Raw genomic sequence first — 22,042 nt, forward strand, 5'->3', positions numbered from 1 at the left:
AACAGGTCTATATTAAATTGCTTGTGAGTAGAGTATGGTATGGTACACACATACACTTCTCCAATTTGACCCCCCTGGGTGTTGAGCACTAACTCTGTTCTTGTGCTTCTGTAGTCTGGTCCTCTCCACCCTTTCTTCTATTATTCATACATGGTGGTTGCTGTAAGGCTGCCAACATGTGCTGGCTGCAGTGTCCCTGTGTAACTGTGTAGGGTAGTACTGAATTCATGATGTGTGTTCATAATAATGTAGAGTGAAGTGTTTTTGATTGCCCTGCACATTTAACATGTTACCTTAGTCTGCCACACAGCTAGTTATGAGTTCTTGCGTGCTATCAATGGCTGTTCCATCTGGAAAATTTGTAGCTGCAGCTTACAATGCATCACTGCAGCCTCTGAACATATGCTACTTCCATCTGTTAACACAATAACTATATTTGATACTCACAGCAGAGCAGCATATGCATATTTGTACTTTAGGGTGCTTCTATATTATGAACTGCAAAAATCTCTGGTGTATATAATTTCTGTCTGATTCTGGAGAACTAGGATAACTGTACAGATTTTATTTTTGATTTATGTAATATTTAATTTTACATCAATATCAGTCTTGACAAATGTGATTGGGTATTTTTGCCTTTAAAAGAAAACATTATCATATGCATCATTATTCCAAGTGTCTTTGTATGTACACTAATATTTATCATTGCTAAACTCCGCTTCTGGCTTTTTAACATCTTAAAACAACCAATGTCTGCTTTGAATATCACCATGGGAACACAGCCCATAGTAATGCAGACATTTTCCACACCATAAATGGAAAATGACAAGACAAAGTGTGATAAATGTTAAAGTGTTATTGAAGTATTTCGAGTTTATCCTCTGAGAACCAGAATTTGATGGCCATCCATCCTCTAGGTGCTTGTAATACTTCCATCTACGTGAAAAAAAGAACATTTACCCCACAAAATGAACATTTTTATGCTTCAACTCCATAGGTCCCCATTCATTTGGAACTATCTTGTGAGTACCCCCAGTGAAACTGGAGGTCCAGAAAGTGCAAGTTCTTGAGTAGTTAGAAGTTCTTTGTTAGTGCATCATTGTGACTGTGCTGCTATATTAGATTTAGCATTTACTTCTGCCTTACAGAGCCTTAGCAACACTCTGTAACTGATACATGTTTGCACAATTTTATGCTAAATATGTTACTGTGGCTATTTCACTGCATGAGTGCTCAGAAGAAAATTTCATGCATTCTGCACACAAAGAGAAAGTTTAATAAGATGGGGACTTTTATCCCAAAGTGCACTGTGGCATCGCAACCCTATGCATTTTTAGCATGAGAGGATCTTTTTACTTATGAAGCGACACGAAATGTAAACCGGGTAAAACTTCCTAGGGGCCAAAATGACACCACTGAATCAATGATAAGACAAAGACACAAGCTGTGTTTAACTATAGTTTACTTCAGGGGAGGAAATGCTGCAGAAACAATACTTTTTCTCACAGGTTATTACCAACATTGTGCAATGCAAAAACATTTCCTTGCTATTAGTTCAGATACAACACATTGCCCTTTAAATAAGCAGCATTCTCTAATGTCTATTCTAAGGAAGAAACCCCAAAGCTCAGGAAAGCTACCCAGATAATAGTTTTAACTTATGCTAGTATCAAAATCACTATATGCAGTAATGTTAATTGCTATCATACCTTTAAGATTTTCTCTATCCATACACATGGATGAAGCTTACTGTAACATATATAAATCTCACACTCTACTGTGTTGGACTAAAAAATCTATTCCAAAATGTAATGCTCAGTTAAATTATTTAGAAGTTGATCCAAAATGACACAGACATTACATAGACATATTATTTTCAAAACTTCCAGAAATACAATCACAGCCCAACTGGAGATGTCAGGGCAATCAAAGCAGCGTCATTTCATCATCCTCATCACACTCATTCCCAACTGAGCCTTGGAAATCTTCACTGAAACTGGAACAAAGCAGCAGGGAGGGCACAACAATGCTTAATAATAATTTGAGCGATCTTTGCTATTGTCAATATGACACACAGTTTCACGTGGAAAATAACAAGAGAGGAGGCAAAGCTCAAGCTCTTGATTTATGTAATTATCCTCTCAAGAAATGGAAATGGCTGCTTCGGTGAACCATCACGACAAGTCAAACTGCGTGTGGTCATTTCCCCCTGAAATACATCTGCACGTATATGAATACCTGACCTCATTAGAAGAGGCTTAACATCCTAGATATGAGTCATGTTTTACTGCCAGAGTTTTCCCACACCGAAGTTTGCCAAGGCAGTCGCCGCTCGACTCCTTTAAAAAATATGATGTTTCCTGCTTTCTCCACTGCCAATATGTACAGGTGTTTACTTTTTATCTTAAAGCGACACTGGTCAATATTGCTGATCAATAACATTGTTAATGAAATAATGTATGCTTTGTTTCTGAATGGGGCGGATACTCTAGTAACAAACCCAGTAGCCTATAGATACCTGACACTGAAGCTTCTCTCAGTGATTTTAGATATTTGGAAACAAAATTTCTCCCATTAGATTAAGTATTATCTTCAGAAGTATTTTATGTGACCTTGGTTAGGGGTTTTTCCACTTGCTGATCATATTTAAATGATAGGGACAAACAAAAGTGAAAGGGGACAACTGAGAAAGAAAATTGATTATGCCTTCATTTCATAAAAAATAAGGCAATTACTACTCCAATCACAAAGCATAATTATTGACTTTCATTGTGTGATTCTGTGATACTGGAGTTTTCGTAGTCTGTGTATGTGACAATGGCCAGTTCAAGATAACTGTGGTTGATATGTAGTCACTGCGTAAACTTTCATATTTTTAAGCACTAAAAATGCCAGAAATGTCTAACCTGCAATTCTGGCAAGCAGCAGAAAAACTCATGTAGTCTAACCTTTTTGACCCAATTTACTTAATGGAAGAGTCACTCTGCTTCTTAAAGCAATTATCCTCAAAGCAAAGGTTATTATTTGAATATTTCTCAAAATGACATAATATACTATAACTATCATTTTTCAGTACAGTGCAGGTTTTTGGAACAATGATCTTTTTTTTTTTTTTTTTAATAAAAATCTTTGCTCAACTCGTCTTAGTAAGTTCAAACCAATCAGCCTAATTGTTTCATGTAAAAGATTTTTGTAGCAGCATTGTAAAATTCTGTTTGGTGTTTGACTGGTAATATTCAAAGATCTGATCTATTATCTCTGATGTCCTACATTACCTGACTTTGCCATGGGAATGAAATGCTTCAGCGTGACTCAAAACCGCTCTAGTCTACAAAGTCTGCGAGTTGTTTTACACTGCTTGGGCTCTTCCTTCATGTTAGCACTGATGCGTTATGTTCCAGCAAGAGAGCTAAGTGTTTTATCTGATCAGAGCCATGGGGAAAATGTTGTGGGCTTGACAGCAGATAATGAATCTCCAGTAAAGTCTCTGTTGTCTTTGTTATCAGAAAACTCATTAGAAATCCATCAAACTTGTGCCAGTTTCTAGTATAAGAGCACGATTAAACACCTCGACTTAAGATGTGGTTACAAGTGTCGAACAGAGGTGTGTAATTAGGCTCTGGGCTTTGACCTTTATTTAAACTCGCAGCAGAGGAGAAAGAAGAGGGTCGTATGAGCAGAACTGGGGCTGCGCTAAACTGCTGCAGAATATAAAGGAGCCGAGCAGCGAGCACACTGCACACACTGCAGTGTCTGTTTCTGTCCACAGAATTGTAAGACAGTCATTAAAATCCAAAGGTATCTCGTACAGTACCTCCAACAATGCTCTTGTACATACAAATATACAAATTGAAATACCAATACAGAAATATTCTTACACAGATTACTGCTACAGAATACAAACTGGGAAAGTATTTGATCTTTAAATGAATACATATCTTCATGAAGGAAAGTCATGAATGTACAACGATTTTTAAGATCAGAACCATCTTTAAGCAAAGAGATCACTGGGCACAAAGGACAGGCACGACCTCACATGATAAGTCCAAAACGCTCATAAAGCCTGAACAAAGGGAAAAGAAACATTCAAAGTTGTATAATTGCCTGAGAGTTACACTAACTTACACCAACCTCAACTAACTTTGACGTTAATGTAAACAAGGTGAACATGCAAAACTAGCCAGACTGTACACAACGGCTGTAAAATACTACTACAATTTAAATACTGAACAGCCGCCTCCTGTTTGAAGTAACAGTTGGCGGTTTGATCAGCAAACACAATCAAAGGCTGATTGAATAACAAAGGAGGAGAGGGATTACCTGTTCTAGAACAGATGACCAGTTTAGCATAATGCACATTTCCACAGCACTAACACACTCAGCACTCAATATTGTGCATTAATGTTAACAACCTGGCGCTGCTTCTAATAAGTTGCAGTTAAGGCCAGCACTCAAACTAGAGGTCACTTAAAACTGATATCATAAACAAAACATCATATCTTCGCTGACACACCTGGGGGTGGTTTAGGGTTGGGTATTGTTTTAGGCACATTTTTTTCTGTTTAAAGCTTTTCCATTTGAATATTCCAAATAAGAAAATTCTATCAAACAGGGTGGACATTAACGCAAACCCTACCGCTGAGTCCAGCCCTAGATGGATTGCCAATAACCAGGCGGTTGTTATATGGTTTTCGGTTTCCTGGAGGAATTTGACAAAAGAACAGCTGAGGAAATGTTTACCTTCAGTAACTTTGCTCCAAGCATTGATTATACTATGTTTCAGACATGTACAGGAGACATGAGAGCCAAGAAGTCATCCCTGTCGTAATTCTTATACGTCCGCTTGAAGTCTGCCATCTGGTTGTTGTCCAGTAATGTAAAATCTCCAGTGTCCACAGTCAAAAAAGAGCCAGGCATGCAGACATCTGCATAGACTGGCTCACTGTCTCATGACAAAATCATTTAGACCCAACCTGAGCCTAATAGACTCACTCACATGGAAAGTATAATGAAGTCCTTACACATAATCCACCAACACCAAACAAAAAAAGAAAACACAAACTGTACAATGAAAATGTACAATATTTTCAACTGAGCATAACATTTATGAAAATTAAAAAGGTAGCAGTAGAGAAAATATCATTAAATATTCCCTAACAAATAAATCCCTGGTTCTCTCTGCATTTGAGGTAATTCGAAGACCCAGATGCCATGTGAGACAGTATGCTGCATGACTTAATGGTGCAAACCAGGAGCAGCCATGGAACTAGAAAGGTCTTCGTTTTTCCTTTGATTACACCAAATTATCACAATGCTTGTGACAGAGATTGGGTGATACATGCTTTGTGGAATAAAAGAGTATGTAGCAGCATTGTATCCCTGCCTGTTTAAGTAATTCAAATACTTTTTCATTTAGTGCTTTATGTACACTATATAGCTACTTGTTTAGTAAATGGATTTACCAGGTAGGCTTGTTTCAAATCAAAGCTGACCAGTCATGCACTCACCATTAATGGCATTTGCAATATGCAAAACAATTTAACAAAGCTAGTTTCAGTGCCTGAAGAAAAAAAATCTACCCTTAACAAAAAAAAAAAAAACTCTTACGGAAGGACTACCAGTTAGCTAGCAGTCTATCTGCTAGCAGTCTATCTGCTAGCTAACAGTGACCCTTGAACTCGAGAAATGTTCCACATTTCTAGGTACTCAAGCAGCACTTTGTGGAGCAGTACTTGATATTGTGAACACAATGTCGAACTCAAATTAATGAGTGTAAATATAGAAGTATGTGATTTAAGACACAGCAAACATAGCAAATGTCATGGTAACAGGTATATGTGGAAGAAGATTGCATTCAATCAAACATGTCAGAGACCTTATCTCAGCAGCTTATCCAATACCACTCATAATTATGACCCACTATTCTAAATTTGAGATTTCGGTCCCATGAACACAAAAACTCTCACAATAACAGTTAAATAACAGGGGCATATTTTAAGCTGTTTGGTAGTTAAATGTAGTAAATAAAATAGATTTCAGATTTCTTTTGTAATTTCTACCTATCAAGACTGCTTCATGAAAACTAATTCCAGGTCAGCTGACATGGATGGCCCAAGAAGCTGCAACAAAGCTTGGAATTTGTGGAAAAATAAGCAGTGAACTATGTTTACAATGCAGACAGGACACAGTATAAGAGACTAGTAAACATATCATGAACAATACACCTTGTGTTACTTTAAAAATATCACAACTCATCCCAAATCCAAACACTAATTTTCATTCTGCGAGCAAACTGCACGGAAGAAACAAGAAACAAAGCACTTTTTCTCAGCTTGCGCTGCGGATAAGAAAGAGTGCTTTGGTCTGAGGGTGCAGAAGGGAGGAAAAAGTGATTATATAACAGAGGACATGACCACATTAGCACAAGTTTGAGACGAAACAATGTAAATTTCACTCATCCTGTCCATTTTTACTCATATTCAATACTCATATTCAATACCAGTACATGTATTTCTAAACAGCACAGTCCCCCAAAACTTTTATTATTATTGTAAACTAAGTGTGCAATGATCAGCTATATGGCATTATTGTATTTGTGGATCTACACAACACTAAGCCCCTGAGTGGAGCTAAATATTCCTACAGATGATGTCATTTAGCTTGGATGACACATTTTTTGAAAGAAAGAAAAGAAAAAACAGTACCACAAAACTTTGTGTCACACAAAGTTTAAGTTTAGAATTCAGACATTTGTCATTCCAAGAGGAGCTCGAGAAAAAAAGCAGTCATGTTGCATTGTGGGAAATGTAGGATCTTGCAAATGGAACAATCAGAAGAATGAAGATGAAGCTATCTCAGCCTCTGCTGCTTCAGCTTTTGTCAGTCTGACTGAAACGTCCCAACTGTAAGGTAGCAAAACACAAAATCACACCAGTGCATCTTTAAAATCTTGCTACAGCAAAACATTTTACAGTGGACTGTAATGCTGGGAATAAGCATGGCAAAGACAGCGTTTGGGACACATTGTTGCTGTTATATGATTAAGATTAAGAGTATATTGAGATGGAAACAACAAGCTGGTGGTGAGGGGAAACAAAAATAAGTCAAAGGATATCATCGCCCCTACCACTCCACTGGATGTCCAAGCTAAATAAAGAATGAAAGTTCTCCAAAAATGTGAAAAACTGTTGGAATGAACTAAATATGCACTATATAAATTACACTCACTGTAAAGAGTGTGATGTCAGCCTCCAAGTGAAACCTCTTTACAGGCTAACTATGCAAGAAGGGTTTGAATGCACATGTGCAATACAAACACTGCAAAAGGCTTTGAGCCCACGAACCAATAGCTCAAGAAAAATCAGCTAGCAGTGGCTCAGTGGGCTAAAACATAATGCTGTAATGTTATGAAAAACATGCATGGATGCATCTGTCTGTTTGGCTACAGCTGACTCAAAAGGCGAGATGAAAATGGAGAAAAGCTCCGCTCATCCCTGATGTTCCACTGAAGATGACTCTGTGTGGAGTATGAAGGCCTTTGATTCTGATCTACAGTATGTTGTACAGGTGAGTACAATTCTTAGTAGAAAACAAAAGAATTTGACCTGAGTTATTACAACAGTCTGTAAGAAATACTATTACATTTATATGAAGGTTTAAAAAAAGACTGCAGTAAATAGACAACTCTAATTCTTAAAATGACTAATCACATGTCCAGATTATCACATGACAGCATGGAGAGAGATGCTGAAAATGTATTCTCTAATGCTCTAGCAAGCACTTGTTTATTTACATATAAGCTCTAATTCCTTTGTAAATAACTTATAAATCCATCCTTATAAGCCTCCTAACAAGAGCAGATAGGTTGGCTAAAGGTGGGACAAGAAAAAAACATCCTCAAATCTCAGACAGAGATTCTCCACTGTCACTCTTGTATCTAATAGTCTCTCTGAACTCAGAAATCTAAGTGTAGTTGGCGTTTCTGACACATTTAGGCTAGGATGATGAGTCACTTGCTTCTCCAACTCACTCTTGTCCCCCTTCTTTCTCTTTTCTAGGGTTAGGCAGAGGCAGAAAGTGAAAATAGGTGCAGGAGAGAAAGCACACCGCCGGCTGAATCTACAGGGCCACACCCCGTCGCTTCAGAAGGGCTTACAAAAACAGACCCAACTGCTGCTGCCTCCACTGTTGCTCCAGCTTCCAGCTGCGCACACAGAGCCGGTCTAGGAACCTCTCTGGAGAGGAGAGGAGCCCCCCCACTTCAACCAAATGCCTTGACACCGTACAAAGGTAGGCTCAGATTCGCAATAACTGGCCGACAAGCCAACAGAACACTGGGTGGTGTCACAAGAGGTCGTCGTAGTCCAGTAGCTTGGAGTGCTGGCGGCTTTTCCACAGGCGAAACAAGCGGAAGTCAAAATACATTTCGATCATCTCTTTGCCTGCAGCCAGAGGAAAACAAAAAGAAACCTTGGTTAGAAACACACACACACACACACACACACACACACACACACACACACACACACACACACACACACACACACACACACACACACACTATACTGGCAAAATCACCTGAACTCATCCAGCATCACCCCTACAATTCAGGCATGTTACATCATCCTTTGCCTGCTACATTATTTGTTACTCTGGGGACCACATAAGTGTTTTTGTGCACACTGCAGGTCATTCACCTCAAATAATGAGCACATCACGAAGAGTGCATTTGTGTTCAGGTGTTTCAGTTTATCTGGCCTGACCTGTGCAGCTGTTGGCATCCATCCAAAGAGAGATTAAACATGTTTAGAAAATGCAGAGTGTGTAAACAGCAAATTACTCTTAACTCTTAAAAATGTTTTGGAGGCATCATTTGCTGTGTGGTTTTACCTGACTCACATTTACCTTGGCCATACTGGCCTGAATATAAGGCAATCTTTAAGCTTGTGTGACAGTAATTCCATACCGTATAACTGAAGATGAGTTACATTGTGTTTGTATATTTAGAAAATATATGGGTTGCGTGCTTTCAGCTTTCAATATTTGGCTCAGTCTCATCTTTATTGGTGTGATTGAAGCCATGTTTCTTTGAAGCACCCACCTAAACACTGCTGCAGACTGAGTCACCACCCCCACCCTCCACCTTTTGAATGCCAACAAAGGCTTGAGGGGCAGCGCACAATCTAATGTCCCCGTCATCATAATAACTTTGGTCCAGGATCAACAATGCAACTGACCACTGACGTGGCCTGAGCAATTGGTTAGCATTAGGAATGAAATTAGCTAATCCTATTAAAAACTGTCACTAGCAAACATCATGAGCAATCTAAATCTAAATATTTACTATACTGTATAAATGAATGAAGAAAACACCTGAAATGTGTTCCAGAAGACAGTTTTATATAAACATGTGTTGTTTTTTTCCCCATATTGCAAACAACATGACTGATCAATTGCAATGTTGATCCTGGACCAACATTATTATGATGATGCAGAAACAACACCAAAGGGCATATCAGACACACCCTAGCAGTAGCTAACTTCCCCTCTTCACCCAGAGAGTTGATGAAAAACTATTTAGAAATTTTCAAAGGTTTAGAAGGTTCAGGGAGTATGGCAAACTCCCCACATCCCAAACCAATCAGGCATCTATAGAATGTGCCAGAACAAGCCTCAACATGCAACCCCCAGGATGCAGAGCATCTGCTACCAAAGTCCCAGTGCCAGATACCACAGAACCCCTACAGAAGTCCTGTATCCATGCCTTGACAGGTCAGAGAAAGACCTACATGAAATTAGTGAAATTTATGATGACTGAATTTGGATGTTAGTTTTTGTAGGTCTAGATATTTTGCAGCAATCCAGGCAACTCTCAACATAAGCACACATCAGCTGATGGCTCATCCAGTCAGAATCCAATCCCAGTCTAAATTTCTTGTTGAGATTTAACCTGCATATGGCTGCATTGCATCTTCAACTCACTTTGCAAGGGAGTGCCACTGCCAGTTTAACATATATGGAATCTGAGGTAAACTTTCATAATAGGATGAATGTTTTTTCCCAAAATTTGTTCAAAAAGGTGATTCATCTTATGCTCAGATTATCCACACAGTGTTGTGCATATAAAGGTAGATGAAAACATGCCTAATGAATGTGAAAGTATGAACAACGGACACGCCATGTAATTAGCTGAAATCACTGTGATTATGGAAGAAGCAAAATATGGGTCAGAGTTGGGGCCATTGGCTGTGTGTGGTGATATAATCTGTCACTGTTCCAGTAATATTACAACCAAATGGAGTTGAAGGACTATTTTAATGCTTACGAAAATATCAGTTTCAAGTCTAGTTAGAAAAAAATATTAATTATTATTTAGAAAATGTAAAAAAAAAAAAAAATAGGACCATAGGGGAAACGAAAAGGTACGAGACACATTACTGTCATTTCACTGGTACTGTAGTCTTAGATGTTGGAACAGATGTGTTGTGCTGCTACTTTTAGTTCAAACTGAGGTTTAACAACTTTACACAGGATAAGTTTGTGTTTGATGTCAGACTTTGTAAAACTGAAGAGTTTCCACATCACTGAAGAAACATGCTTTTTTGGTCCTGCTTCGTGGTTCTCAGCAGCTGTTGGGAGTGTGTATGTGTGGTTGACTGGCAAAGCTAACAACAGCAGCTCAGGCTGATGTCGTGACTCTCACTGCTGTTGCTGCTGTTATTGTTAGAAAGATGAAGCACTGATGAGGAGGAGGCATTTTTTACATGGTGCAAAATCAAAAATTTAAATGAGCCTTTGATATGTCACGCAGCCCTAGTGCACTCGGCATGTTAAATTCACTTATCTGCACTTGGAGGTAAGTCACAGAACTGGATTGGCTGCTTGCAGGTCTGACTATGTGGTTAAATACTTTGATTTTTCTTTCAGTTGAACAGTGCTTTGAAGTTAAAGGGAATGCATTCATATTTCAACCTTTTAACATCCACCAGGTCACTAGCAAACAGTCTAAGGTTAGGAGTAGCTTTAGGGTTAGATTTTTATTTAATCACATGCTAAAAAGCAGTTTTTCAGAAACTAGACATTACCTTTCAGTGAAAGATCGATACATTGCTTTTACATTACAGTCTATTTGTCATAAACCTTATTATATGGGTAATCCAAATAGGTGAAAATTATATAAAAGGGTTGGACACGAACTTAACCCAAACTCTACCCCCAACACTTGATGGCTCATAGAAAGTGAAAGCTGAGTGCAACGAGGTTTTTTATGAGAAACAGTGGGAGATCAATATATTACATAAAATGACTGGTTGGAATAAACAAACAAATGGCATAACAAGGACCAAAGCTGACTATATACTGTCTACTAGTCACAAAAAGTAAAGCTTAAGCTTAGGCAGCTATTGTAAGGAACATGATGCCGCAGGTTGGTTTTCTTCCTCTCTTCCATTTTTTGAGTCACCAGTTGCCTCTAGTTGCTGTTGACCTCTTGAAAGTAAAATGGATAAGACGTTCTTTTCTCAGAGGATAAAATCGCTCCCCTCATATACAGGGATTTTATATTCATGTTTTTATTTTACGGGGCGATCGTGGCTCAAGAGATGGCAGTTCGTCTTGAAATCGGAAGGTTGCCGGCAATGTTCCCTCTAATTTTTCATGTGTCTGAGCGAACACACAAACTCCCTGAGCGATCCCTTGGACCACTGTGAGCGACAGCAGACGTGTGCACTGTGGTCACGCCAGCATCGAATCCATCCAAGTTACATAGTTTATTAAAATAATCAAATTACAGCATTTACATTTATGTTAGACTACTTTTAATTAACTGCTTTAACCCACTTACAATGAAAATTAAAAAAAATCTTGTTCATGACCTGTGTAGTATGTTAACACTATTGGAAGTAAAAATAACTTGAACTCCAATTTTAAAAACACAACTTTCTTTCTTTCTTTTTTTTCATAAATCTCTGACTTGTATTATGAGTATGAGTCTGTGGTCTGGGAGAGAGTCCTGTAACTCTCTGTCTGCAAAATACAGTATATAATGACCAATGTTGGGCAATTAATTATATAGTTACTTCTTCAAAAAAGTAACTGAGTTTGGCAAACAAAGTTTTTTGCAGCTTTTTTTTTAATGCAGCCAACGCGTTTTTAAATAAACATTTCAAACTATTTACAGAACAATCAGCTGTTCTGATAATTTGTGTGGCATCAAATCTGGTGCCACACAAATTATTTGTGCCACTCCAAAAAATAAAATAAAAAAATAATTTCTGTCCACTATGAGATAAAGGAGAACAGCAGCCTGATACCTGCAGGCCTGACAACGGGAGATGTATCACTCCTGTAACACCTGTAACACTCAGCAGTCGCCTCATTGTTCTGACACACACAACAAAACTATTGACTACACTACACACTAACTACACAAGATTTGCGCTAAACGTCGCAAATCTCTCACATCTCAAAACACCGCCGTCACTCCTAAAACCTCCCCCCCTGCCTAAACAACTAGATGCCACGATGCCATATCATTTTTTGATTGGTCCACATGGTACTTTTTTCGACCAATGGGAAAGGGTGGGGGGTTGGTTTTGTTTTTGCTCACAGGCGGGGAGTGCTTTCGAGCGTTTTCCTTATAAAACGCCGTTTTACCGTTTCTTCCTGCAGTAAATATAAACAACGACAGTATTCAGGAAGAAAACCAAACATTGCATAGATTTTTTTTTATCATAACTCTGGTTTTACGTGGCCTATCAACACAATTTAAAAACTGGTATAAAGTCCACACTTTTTCCTTCAATTGTTACGTCTGTCCTGCTCACATCTCCAATGGTTGTACACGTTGTCATTAATGTGGCTTCACTCCACATCAGCCACGCCGCTTTGCTAGCTAAAACACCGGTGTCGGCACATAAGGACGCTGTCATAGCCTGTCAACGACGTTGATTGGCTGCGTATATACGAACGTGAATTGCATCATTGGCTGGACTATGGGATAAGGTGGCATCGTTCTAAACACATACAGGAGCAGCCAGTGACTTACTGACTAACACTGCAAAACAGAATTGTTAACGTATTTATTTTCATTTCAATTCAGGTTAGATTTTTTTTTTTGTGCGCAACGCAGATTTTCTGTGCGCAGAGACCGTGCCAGCAGTGCGCAATTGCGCACGTGCGCAGCTTAGAGGGAACATTGGTTGCCAGTTTGAGCCCTGGCTCTGACAGTCTCGGTTGTTGTGTCCTTGGGCAAGACACTTCACCTGTTGCCTACTGGTGGTGGTTAGAGGGCCCGGTGGTGCCAGTGTCCGGCAGCCTCGCCTCTGTCAGTGCGCCCCAGGGCAGCTGTGGCTACAAAGTAGCTTGCCATCACCAGTGTGTGAATGGTTGGATGACTGAATGTAGTGTAAAGTGCTTTGGGGTCCATAGGGACTAAGTAAAGTGCTATGCAAATACAGGCCATTTACCATTTATGGAATTCATATTTTTTCATCAATGACCTAGAAAGCATGAGTGCTTCACTGTGCTCAAGGCAATATATGTGCACTTAGCCAACTATTCAATATGCAGAATGCAATCTACACTGCATACGTTGACCTTAAAATGTGTATAATAAACTCCAACGTGGATGCCAAGTTTCATCTTCTGGCTGTCATCAGGTTCCAGAGATGATCTCTGGCTTGCTGGATTATCTTGTCAATTTTTTTCTTTTGACAGAAAGTGCTTCATGCTTTATCACACTGCTGCATTTTCTATGTATGTGGAGAAAAAGAGACAAACGTGGTGATGGAGCAGAGTGTGGTGGGTCAGCGGAGGATGGGAAAAAACACCAGCTGGGATAATTATGTTTTAATAGGAAAATAATTAGCGTGGCATCAATAGATGTCAGGGAAATGATTGATGAGGTATCTGTTAAAAGCTGTTAAAAGCTCAGAAGAGTTCGCAAGTCTGTGTTTGCTCATATTCCCTAACGAGCTTTCTTTATAGCTAAGCAGCTTCCTGGCATTGACTAATACCCACTATTAACATTCAGAAAGAGTACCACTGAGGATGGTAGCATTAAACCAATACAAACACTGTACATGTGTTTTTTAGTGTGTGTGCACGTTGTGGTTCTGCATCACAGGTCGAATCGGTGGGTTATCTGCAGCAAAAAGTTATTACCAGAGCTTAAATGAAACCGTTTACAGATGAGCGTGTTTTACTCTCACCCTGTGCCGACAGCTCTAGTGGAGACTTAAATTCAACGGAGGTGGGTCTCATCAACCTCTTCAAAGTCTGAATAAGCTGCAGGGAAGAAAGGAGAAAGAGTTAGAGACAGAGAGAACGCTCTGTTCCAAATGCCACCAGCATTGTGAGATGAAAACAAACAAAGCAGTGGTAATGCGGTAGATAGCACTGTGTGCAGAGAGCTGGAGCAGGCCCTGCAGCACTTCTGTTCAGCCGGGTGTATGCGAAAAAGGTCAATGTGCCACTTGCAGCACAGTAGCTGTAGTGAAGACAAACCCACTTAAACTCACTGTAGCTGCCTGCGAATGCTGAGCCAGACCTTTTGGTACAAGCCTATCATGTGACTTAACTAAGTCACATGATAGGGTGGGGCAAGGTCTCACAATGGTTTCACCCAAAACCTCTGCTGATAGTGACCCACACCCTTTTTCATACCTTGGCTCATGTGATGAGGTACATGATCAATACTGGGTCAACAACCCTGATGAGGGAAAACTCCCAGTAGGACTTAAATACCTGGGACTCGCCATCAATTGGTTTTAAAACTATAGAAGCTTCTTGGATGAGAGGTGAAACTTCCAGATGATTTTTCTTTCCAAGCTCCTAAGATCACCATGACCTGAATGACTGAGAACCTACACACACAGTTATCAAATTAATTTTTTTATATTTTTTAAATGAAATTATGTATTTTGAATTTTTTTATTAGTTGCCATTTTCTTCCTTTTGAGTCAATTAACTTGATGTTAATTGACTCAAATAAGCACTACTCAAGTATAATGTGCTTGTTTTCAGTTTTTAATGCATCACCATGATGTGCGTGATAGAACAAAGCTCATGTGTAAGGTTAATAGGAAAGATCTGTCACTAATTCTTCCATTCTGTTCTTCACAACACTCCTGCTTTCCCACAATGTCAAACTCAATACAGTCATCATTACTTAGGCCCAGTCATTTTCTCGAGTTGGTCTCTGTTCCACTTGCTTTACATCTCAGTACTTGTGTCATCCTACCTTCCAGACTCTCATTTATGTGACCCACCTCGTGTCAATCTCAACATCATCCTAATCAGACAGAGATTCTTATCCAAGTCAACATCAGTGGGTCATGCCCTACTTCTTACTATTGTTGGACTCAGCTCTTCTGTGTAGTTTCATTGTAGTCTGATGAGCAGCTAGATTATTAATAATCTCTTCTTACTGGTGTGGGAATAACCTGTGCCTACTATGAATACAATCAAAGATACTAACTAAGTACTATAAAAAAGACAAGGAATCTAAAGACCAAGCAAGTATGTTTAGGACAAAGCCACAAGGACCATAGTGGGCACATCTAGAAAGTCGTTGATTTTCAATATGAAAGCTTCTAGATGTTCTAAAATATTGTGCATGTTGTCATATTAAGGTTTTCTGTGTTTTATGTATGTATCAATTTAAAGAAGCTTATTTAGTGTTGCATGACAAGTAACCAGTGAATGCTGAATTTATTGCAGCGCTCTAATGAAGGTGGAGCCAGACGTTCACACATTCAACGTGTTTCAGGGCCTATTTGATCACATGTAGCCTTAAAGTACAAGACTGAAGAGAGAAAAGATGCTCTTTAGAGTGCAGGTTAGTGCAATGATATATCATATATATATATATATATAAACTATTCTACCACCGTGTCGCCCAAAGGATCTAAACCCAGCTGTGTCCTGTTTCAGTTGTGACAGTCTTCAGAAGCTGTGGCCTACAAAGGTGTCGCTGGCGAAGCCTGTGCTACCAGCCTAAATAAGACTAGTCCACAGTGAATTCACCACAGGATTTTCACTACCTCCCACAACCCTCAAAGACATTTGCTGTTTGAGCTTGTTTTGGAGAATGCAGCAGCTTCTGCTGGCAGTAACGGAGAAGCCCCTGAAAAACTTTCATAGTGGGATTTGATAGACGACAGGTCCTGAAATGGGGCAGCATATGTGTACTCTCAAGTCGAGTAGTGTGCACAAAGATTTCCATTGGATGAAAGACAGACACAACTGCTGTATCATATCTGTATATGTGGATTTGTGCATCTTGATTCTGGTACCACTTGATACTTCAATATTACAATGATTGTTTTGTTTTGTTTCTTTTGACCAGCAAAAAGAAAATACATTGAAAAAATTATCAAGACACTGTTTTGGTATGGTGAAACAATGTCTTACAACAAGCAGTTTACTGGTTCAAATCCTGTGGTTGATGGGATGTTTCTCTGTGAAGTCTCTTTGGTTTTAATCCAAGTATTGTTGCTTCTTTCCACAGTCCAGAGACATGCATGTTTGGTAAACAGGAAATGCTAAACAGTCCATGACTAAATAATTTGCTTGTACGACATTGTTAAATCTTGCTTATAGTCTCAATTGCTATAAGATCAATAAGTCTATAAAACTGTTATCTAAATACGACTCCATTTGACAGACCAGTTACAAGCTAGTATCCAATAGAAGCTGAGATGAAGTTGTGTTAAAAGTTTGTGATGAAAAACTCAACAACAGTGATAGGTCTGTCTGGTAGTAATGCAACACAGTATACTGATTAGAGACCAATGATGATGTTGTAGATGTACAGAAATTCTGAAAGTCTGAGAGCCAAGAGTGTGGAGTACTAATGCAAACAAATAAAGGAGTGAAACCCAGAGCAGAGCAGCCAAATTAGGTGGGCTTCAGGCCAAAGGAGCAGATCTGAGAAATGGTGCAGACTGAATCGTAATTTATGGTTCAGCAAATGTGTCTGTCTGCATACACATTAGCAGTAGAGGACCCATGTGTCTGTCGAATTGGGAAGGAAGGTATCCCGCTCCTGGTGAACAGCAGAGTTCACAGAGAACGGGAGAAAAACTTCAAAAACAAAGCATGAAACACACAGCCAGAGGTTGCAGTGAACACTTTTCATTGTTTTTTACCACTTTGTTTCACTTCAGCTCTTTGTATGTTATACCTTTGCTCTTCTCCCCAGCAAGGCTGAAGAACCAGCAACAGCACAAGCACAAGTAGCCCACATACTGGTTGAATCACATACTTTGTGCAAGTAGAAAGAATAGAATAAAAAATATAATAGAAATATCCCTTATCAGCCCTCATTTTGGTAAATTCAAATGTTGCAGCAGCAAAGTGACAGATTCATACAAAAGAAATAAGAGGCTGTACAGTATGAAAGGGCACCGTTCACTGGTGTTGGTGTGGTGGCTCTGCACCTGCGTAAATCCATCGCCAGCTCCTTGGTTTTCCCTGCATTGATCAGGAAATGGTTCCGCTGGCACCAGTCCACAAAATCCTGAATCCATTGTCTGCACTCTGAGTCATACTCACCTGTAATGAGGCCAACTATGGCAGAATCATCAGAGGACTTTTGTAGTGTAGATGGCAGCCTGGATAGTTGATGGAGAAGTCTGCAGTGTAGAGGGTGAACAGTAACAATGCCAGCACAGTTCCCTGCAGGGTCAGCCCTTTGACCTCACATACTGTGGGCAGCCAGTGAGGTAGTCCAGCATCCACTGTGACAGATGGAGGTCCACTCCTGACAGCTCTAGCTTGTCCCTCAGATGTCCAGGCTGGATGATGTTAAAAGCACTGGAGAAATTAAAGAACATTATCTTCACAGTGCTTCCAGGCGTCTCCAGGTGGGTCAGACCTTGGTGCAGGAGGTAGATGATATGGCATCATCCACCCCAATGGTAGGCGAACTACAATAGATCCAAAAAAGACCTCACCAGGGGACTAAGATGTTTGAGGACCAGCCTCTCGAGGGTCTTTATCAGATGCGAGGTGAGTGCTACCGGCCTATAGCTGCTGAGGTCCTTTGGCTGTGTGGTCATCATCACTGGTATCACACAGGAGGTTGTCCACAGCTGTGGTACTTTCCCCAGATTCAGGCTCATGTTGAACATGTACCATACAGTTGGTCTGCACAGCACCCTGATATTTTGCTGCTCGTTCCCCACCTGTGTTGAAAGGGATAGGATGGTGGTGGGGGAGGTGGGCTATGGGATGGAGTATTCTGAAGCAGAGGGGCTGGGTGATGGCTGAGAGGTGTATAGTCATGGGAAGAAAAGCAGGCACTTGTTGAAGACGGGAGGTTTGCAGCAGAGATGATTGGGTCTGAGGGGTAAGTGTCTGTGGGTGGGTGAATGAGCTGAACCAGTTCTTCAGGTCATTCACCCACCCTAAATCTCCTAGAGCTTGGGAGTTTGGTTTGTGATTTGAAATTGTTTTCAGCCTCTTCCAAACTACACTGATGTTGCTCTACTGCAGTTGGTCGTCCACCTTCTCAGCTCCTCCAGCACAGGCCCCAGCTCCTCCTTATTTCCTGACCTAAAGTCTCTCTTCTGTTTAAGGAAAGCGTTGATTTCAGGGTTAATTCAGGGCTTGTTATTGGAAAAGCACTGTAACTTCAAGAGGGGCACAGTGTTATGCCCCTGTGTGATTTAGTCTGTTATGCTGTCAATATCCTCTCTGTGATGAGCACAGAGCTCTTCCCACACAGTGGAACTGAAGCAGTACCTCAGAGCTTCAGTCTCCTCAGACTCTTCACTGTGCGTAACACAGCTGATTCTCTGTGTACAAGGGGTTTATACACAGGCTGGAGATGAACCAGGTTGTGATTGCCCCAGAGGAGGGAGAGGTGATGAGCTGATGTTGGCATACAATAAGTCTAGTGTTTTATTGTCTCTGGTTTGGCAGGTTACATATTGGGTGAAGGTGGGCAGAGTGGAGGACAGGGAGAGATGATTAAAATCCCCAGAGATCAGAAAAAGGGCCTGAGGATACTGTGTTTGAAATCTGCTGGTAACAGTTTGGATAACAGGAGAGGACATACACCGTTATAACGGTAACATGTGCAAACTCCCACGGTAGATAATATACCCTCATGCTAACAGCTAGCAGCTCATTGTCCTTACTTCAGAGGACTTACTTCCTACCTGCTTCCCTTTTACAGTTAAGCACCCAGAATTACATCATCGATCAATTAAAACACAGCCAGACCCCCTCTTCTCTTCTATACCTTACTCCACACGTAAAGAGTGGATAACCAAATTAAAATGGGTGTAGCTGAAAGATTGTCCATATTAAGTCATGTCAGGATTATTGTTCCATTTATTAGATACTGGTCACGCAAAACAAAAACTGTATGAATATCATGTATAAATTAGTTGACATGAAGGGAAATCGAAATAGTAAAATATATATAGATGTGATCTTAGTGAGCCCATGAGTTATATGGAGCACAACAGCTCCAGAGCTAAATTTTAAATGTAGAAACACCATATGGTTTCAGAACATCAGATGGTAATAAAAACACAATCAAGGTAGGACTTAACAGTAAATTATATCTTAATATGTCAACCTAGCATGCTTCTACAAAAGAATGTTTCGTTATAAAAATAAATTTTAGCAAAATCTGACACTTGGCAATCTTCAAAATCCAGAGCTTGACATTTTCTCATTGGTGGAGCTGTAGATCAGGAGAAAGAGCAGGTCATCTACTAATGGGAAGGCTGGTGGGTCGAGCCCTGGCTACTTCAGTCTGTATGTTGAAGTACTTTTGAGTGCTGCAGTAGAAATTTGTTATGTAAGAACCAGTCCACCACATGTAAATATGTGTTTTTTTGTTTGTTTAACATAGTTGGGCAAATTTAAATTTTTAAAAACATACGGTTTGTGACAAAACAGCAGTTACGTAGTATTTCATGGTTCTAAAACTCCTGTTTTTATTGAGTTTGATTAATCCTAACTCAAACCCTATTTTGGAAAACATATAAAACAGGCTTTTTTTTTAATGTAGCTAATTTTTGTTGTGTTTCAGTTGAGTCTATACCTCACTGGGTCAGGCCTGTTTTGGCAACCAGTCATCACCATAAACCCATTTCATATTAATGCTTGGTAAGGTCAGTTTGAACTGATACGCCCCCCCCCCAATAAATCCCTTTAATACTATGTGGTTCAGGCTTATGTTGTGAAAAAAAAAAGCAATTTCATGTACTATTGCTTATGTAGTGGCGCCCTGGTTTAGTGGTTAACTCATCTGCTTTACACATGAAGGATCCCCAATTTGAGACTGGGAGGAGACACAAACCTATCCTAGTATATTCTTAGTACTACTCCCAGGCCTGGATTAATGGGATAATTGTGTCATGAAGGCCAAACTCTGTCAAACATGCAGATCGATCCATACTGTGATCACCCATTAGTAAAAATAATGTCTTCTTTAGCACACTATTGTTTGCTGTCCTATCACTTGCAATGTATGTACTCGCCATAACTGATTGGCTTTCTTTCTATAATTCTAAGTTAAAGTATGCTGTTGTAAAGTGATGACATAATTTGTCTGACATTGTGTATGGTTTGTAAGCTGTTAAGTAACATGAAAACAGAAATTCAAGCAAAATCTAACTCTTTAAAAATCTTCCTGAAGGAGGAGAATTAATACGATCTCTACGGATTGGCTTTGGAAACCCTTAAATAAGATGGCTGATAACAGAATAGTAGAGCTATAAGGACTGATGAGTGGGGTGGAGCATCTTCTCAGCTCAGCTCCGTCAGTCAGTCTATTAATAGTGGCTCTCCAGCTGAGCCTGTAGGAGCACACACAGGCAGCAGCAGGGGGAAAATTGTTAAATGCAGCGAATAAGCCCTTCCTTGCCACCGCACGCCAAGCCCACCCTCTTTGTCTTTGAACTGAATCACCGTGAACGAGAAGCTAAATGTCAGAGGGAGTATTATAGTACGCTGCTGGGTGTTCTAGAAGGTACACATCCAACACACAATTATACAATGATTCCAATAAATATGCTACAAACTGCATTTTGAAGCATTATGCATTACTTTCCAATTAGCGCTAACATGTTGTTGTGATTTCCATAAAATAAATCAAGAGCGGATGGAGATTAATGGCTCGCAGGCTCACAGAACTCCACTCACGATGGTTTCACTTTATGATTCAAGACTCTGAGGCTCAAAATGTTGACACTGTTGAAACTTAGAAAACACATCAGATCTCAAAGGGGAAAACATCATGCTGGATAGAAACACCGATATGGACTGGGAAATGTGTTAGGGTTGAAAGGATGCCACATCGCTCGATAGAAAATAAAATGATCAACCTACAGAGTGCTGAACTCAAAGACGCACCAAAAATCAAAGTGAAAAATTGCTTACATTTCACTGCAGCAACTCAAAATGGTAGTTTGTAGGGCCCCCATTTTGTGTCCTGAGGGATCTCCATCCAGATGTGGACAAGAGCATCACTGAGCTCATGGACAATCTAAAGTGCAACCTGGCAGCATCGGATGGACAGAAACAAAATGTTTCATAGGTGTTCTGTTGGATTTATATCAGGTGAGCATGGGGGTCAGTCAGTGGAATTAATTCCTTCATCCTACAGGAATTGCTTGCATACTATTGCCACATGAGGCCGGGCAGTCACGTACCAGGAGGAACCCAGGACCCACTGTACTACAGCAGGGTCTGACAATGGGTCCTACCTGTCATTAGGTATGATCCGATGCCTAATAGCAGTTGGTGCTGTTGCCTGCAGTGATCTGTGCATCCCTCTGTGGATATGCCTCTACAGGCCGTCACTGACCCACTATCATATTGGTCATGCTGAATGATGTCATTACTGGCATAACATTCTCCCAGCTCCTCCTCACTTTCACACGGGCTCCATGGTGCCAGGCAGTGAGCACAGGACTCACTAAAGGATGTTGGATTCTTAGACCACCCTCACAAAGTCTGTTTCTGACTGTTTGGTCAGAGGCATTCACACCAGTGGCATGCTGGAGGTCACTTTGTAGCT

The 22,042-nt window shown here is 40.1% G+C and overlaps 1 protein-coding gene across 1 annotated transcript in view; it reads right to left on the reverse strand.

Moving 5' to 3' along the window:
• Nucleotides 1-1,475: 1,475 nt before the first annotated feature.
• The window catches only part of nsmfb (NMDA receptor synaptonuclear signaling and neuronal migration factor b), a 60,363-nt gene continuing 39,796 nt past the window's right edge, over nt 1,476-22,042 (reverse strand). Inside the window, exons 15-16 of the mRNA XM_063489973.1 lie at nt 14,211-14,286; nt 1,476-8,441 (exon numbers count right to left, since the gene is read on the reverse strand). Of these exons, the coding sequence (XP_063346043.1) occupies nt 8,344-8,441; nt 14,211-14,286 (174 nt within the window). The 3' untranslated portion in view covers nt 1,476-8,343. The remainder of the gene's footprint in view (nt 8,442-14,210; nt 14,287-22,042) is intronic.

This window comes from Pelmatolapia mariae, linkage group LG12 (assembly GCF_036321145.2).
Source record: "Pelmatolapia mariae isolate MD_Pm_ZW linkage group LG12, Pm_UMD_F_2, whole genome shotgun sequence".
Taxonomy (NCBI): Eukaryota; Metazoa; Chordata; class Actinopteri; order Cichliformes; family Cichlidae; genus Pelmatolapia; species Pelmatolapia mariae.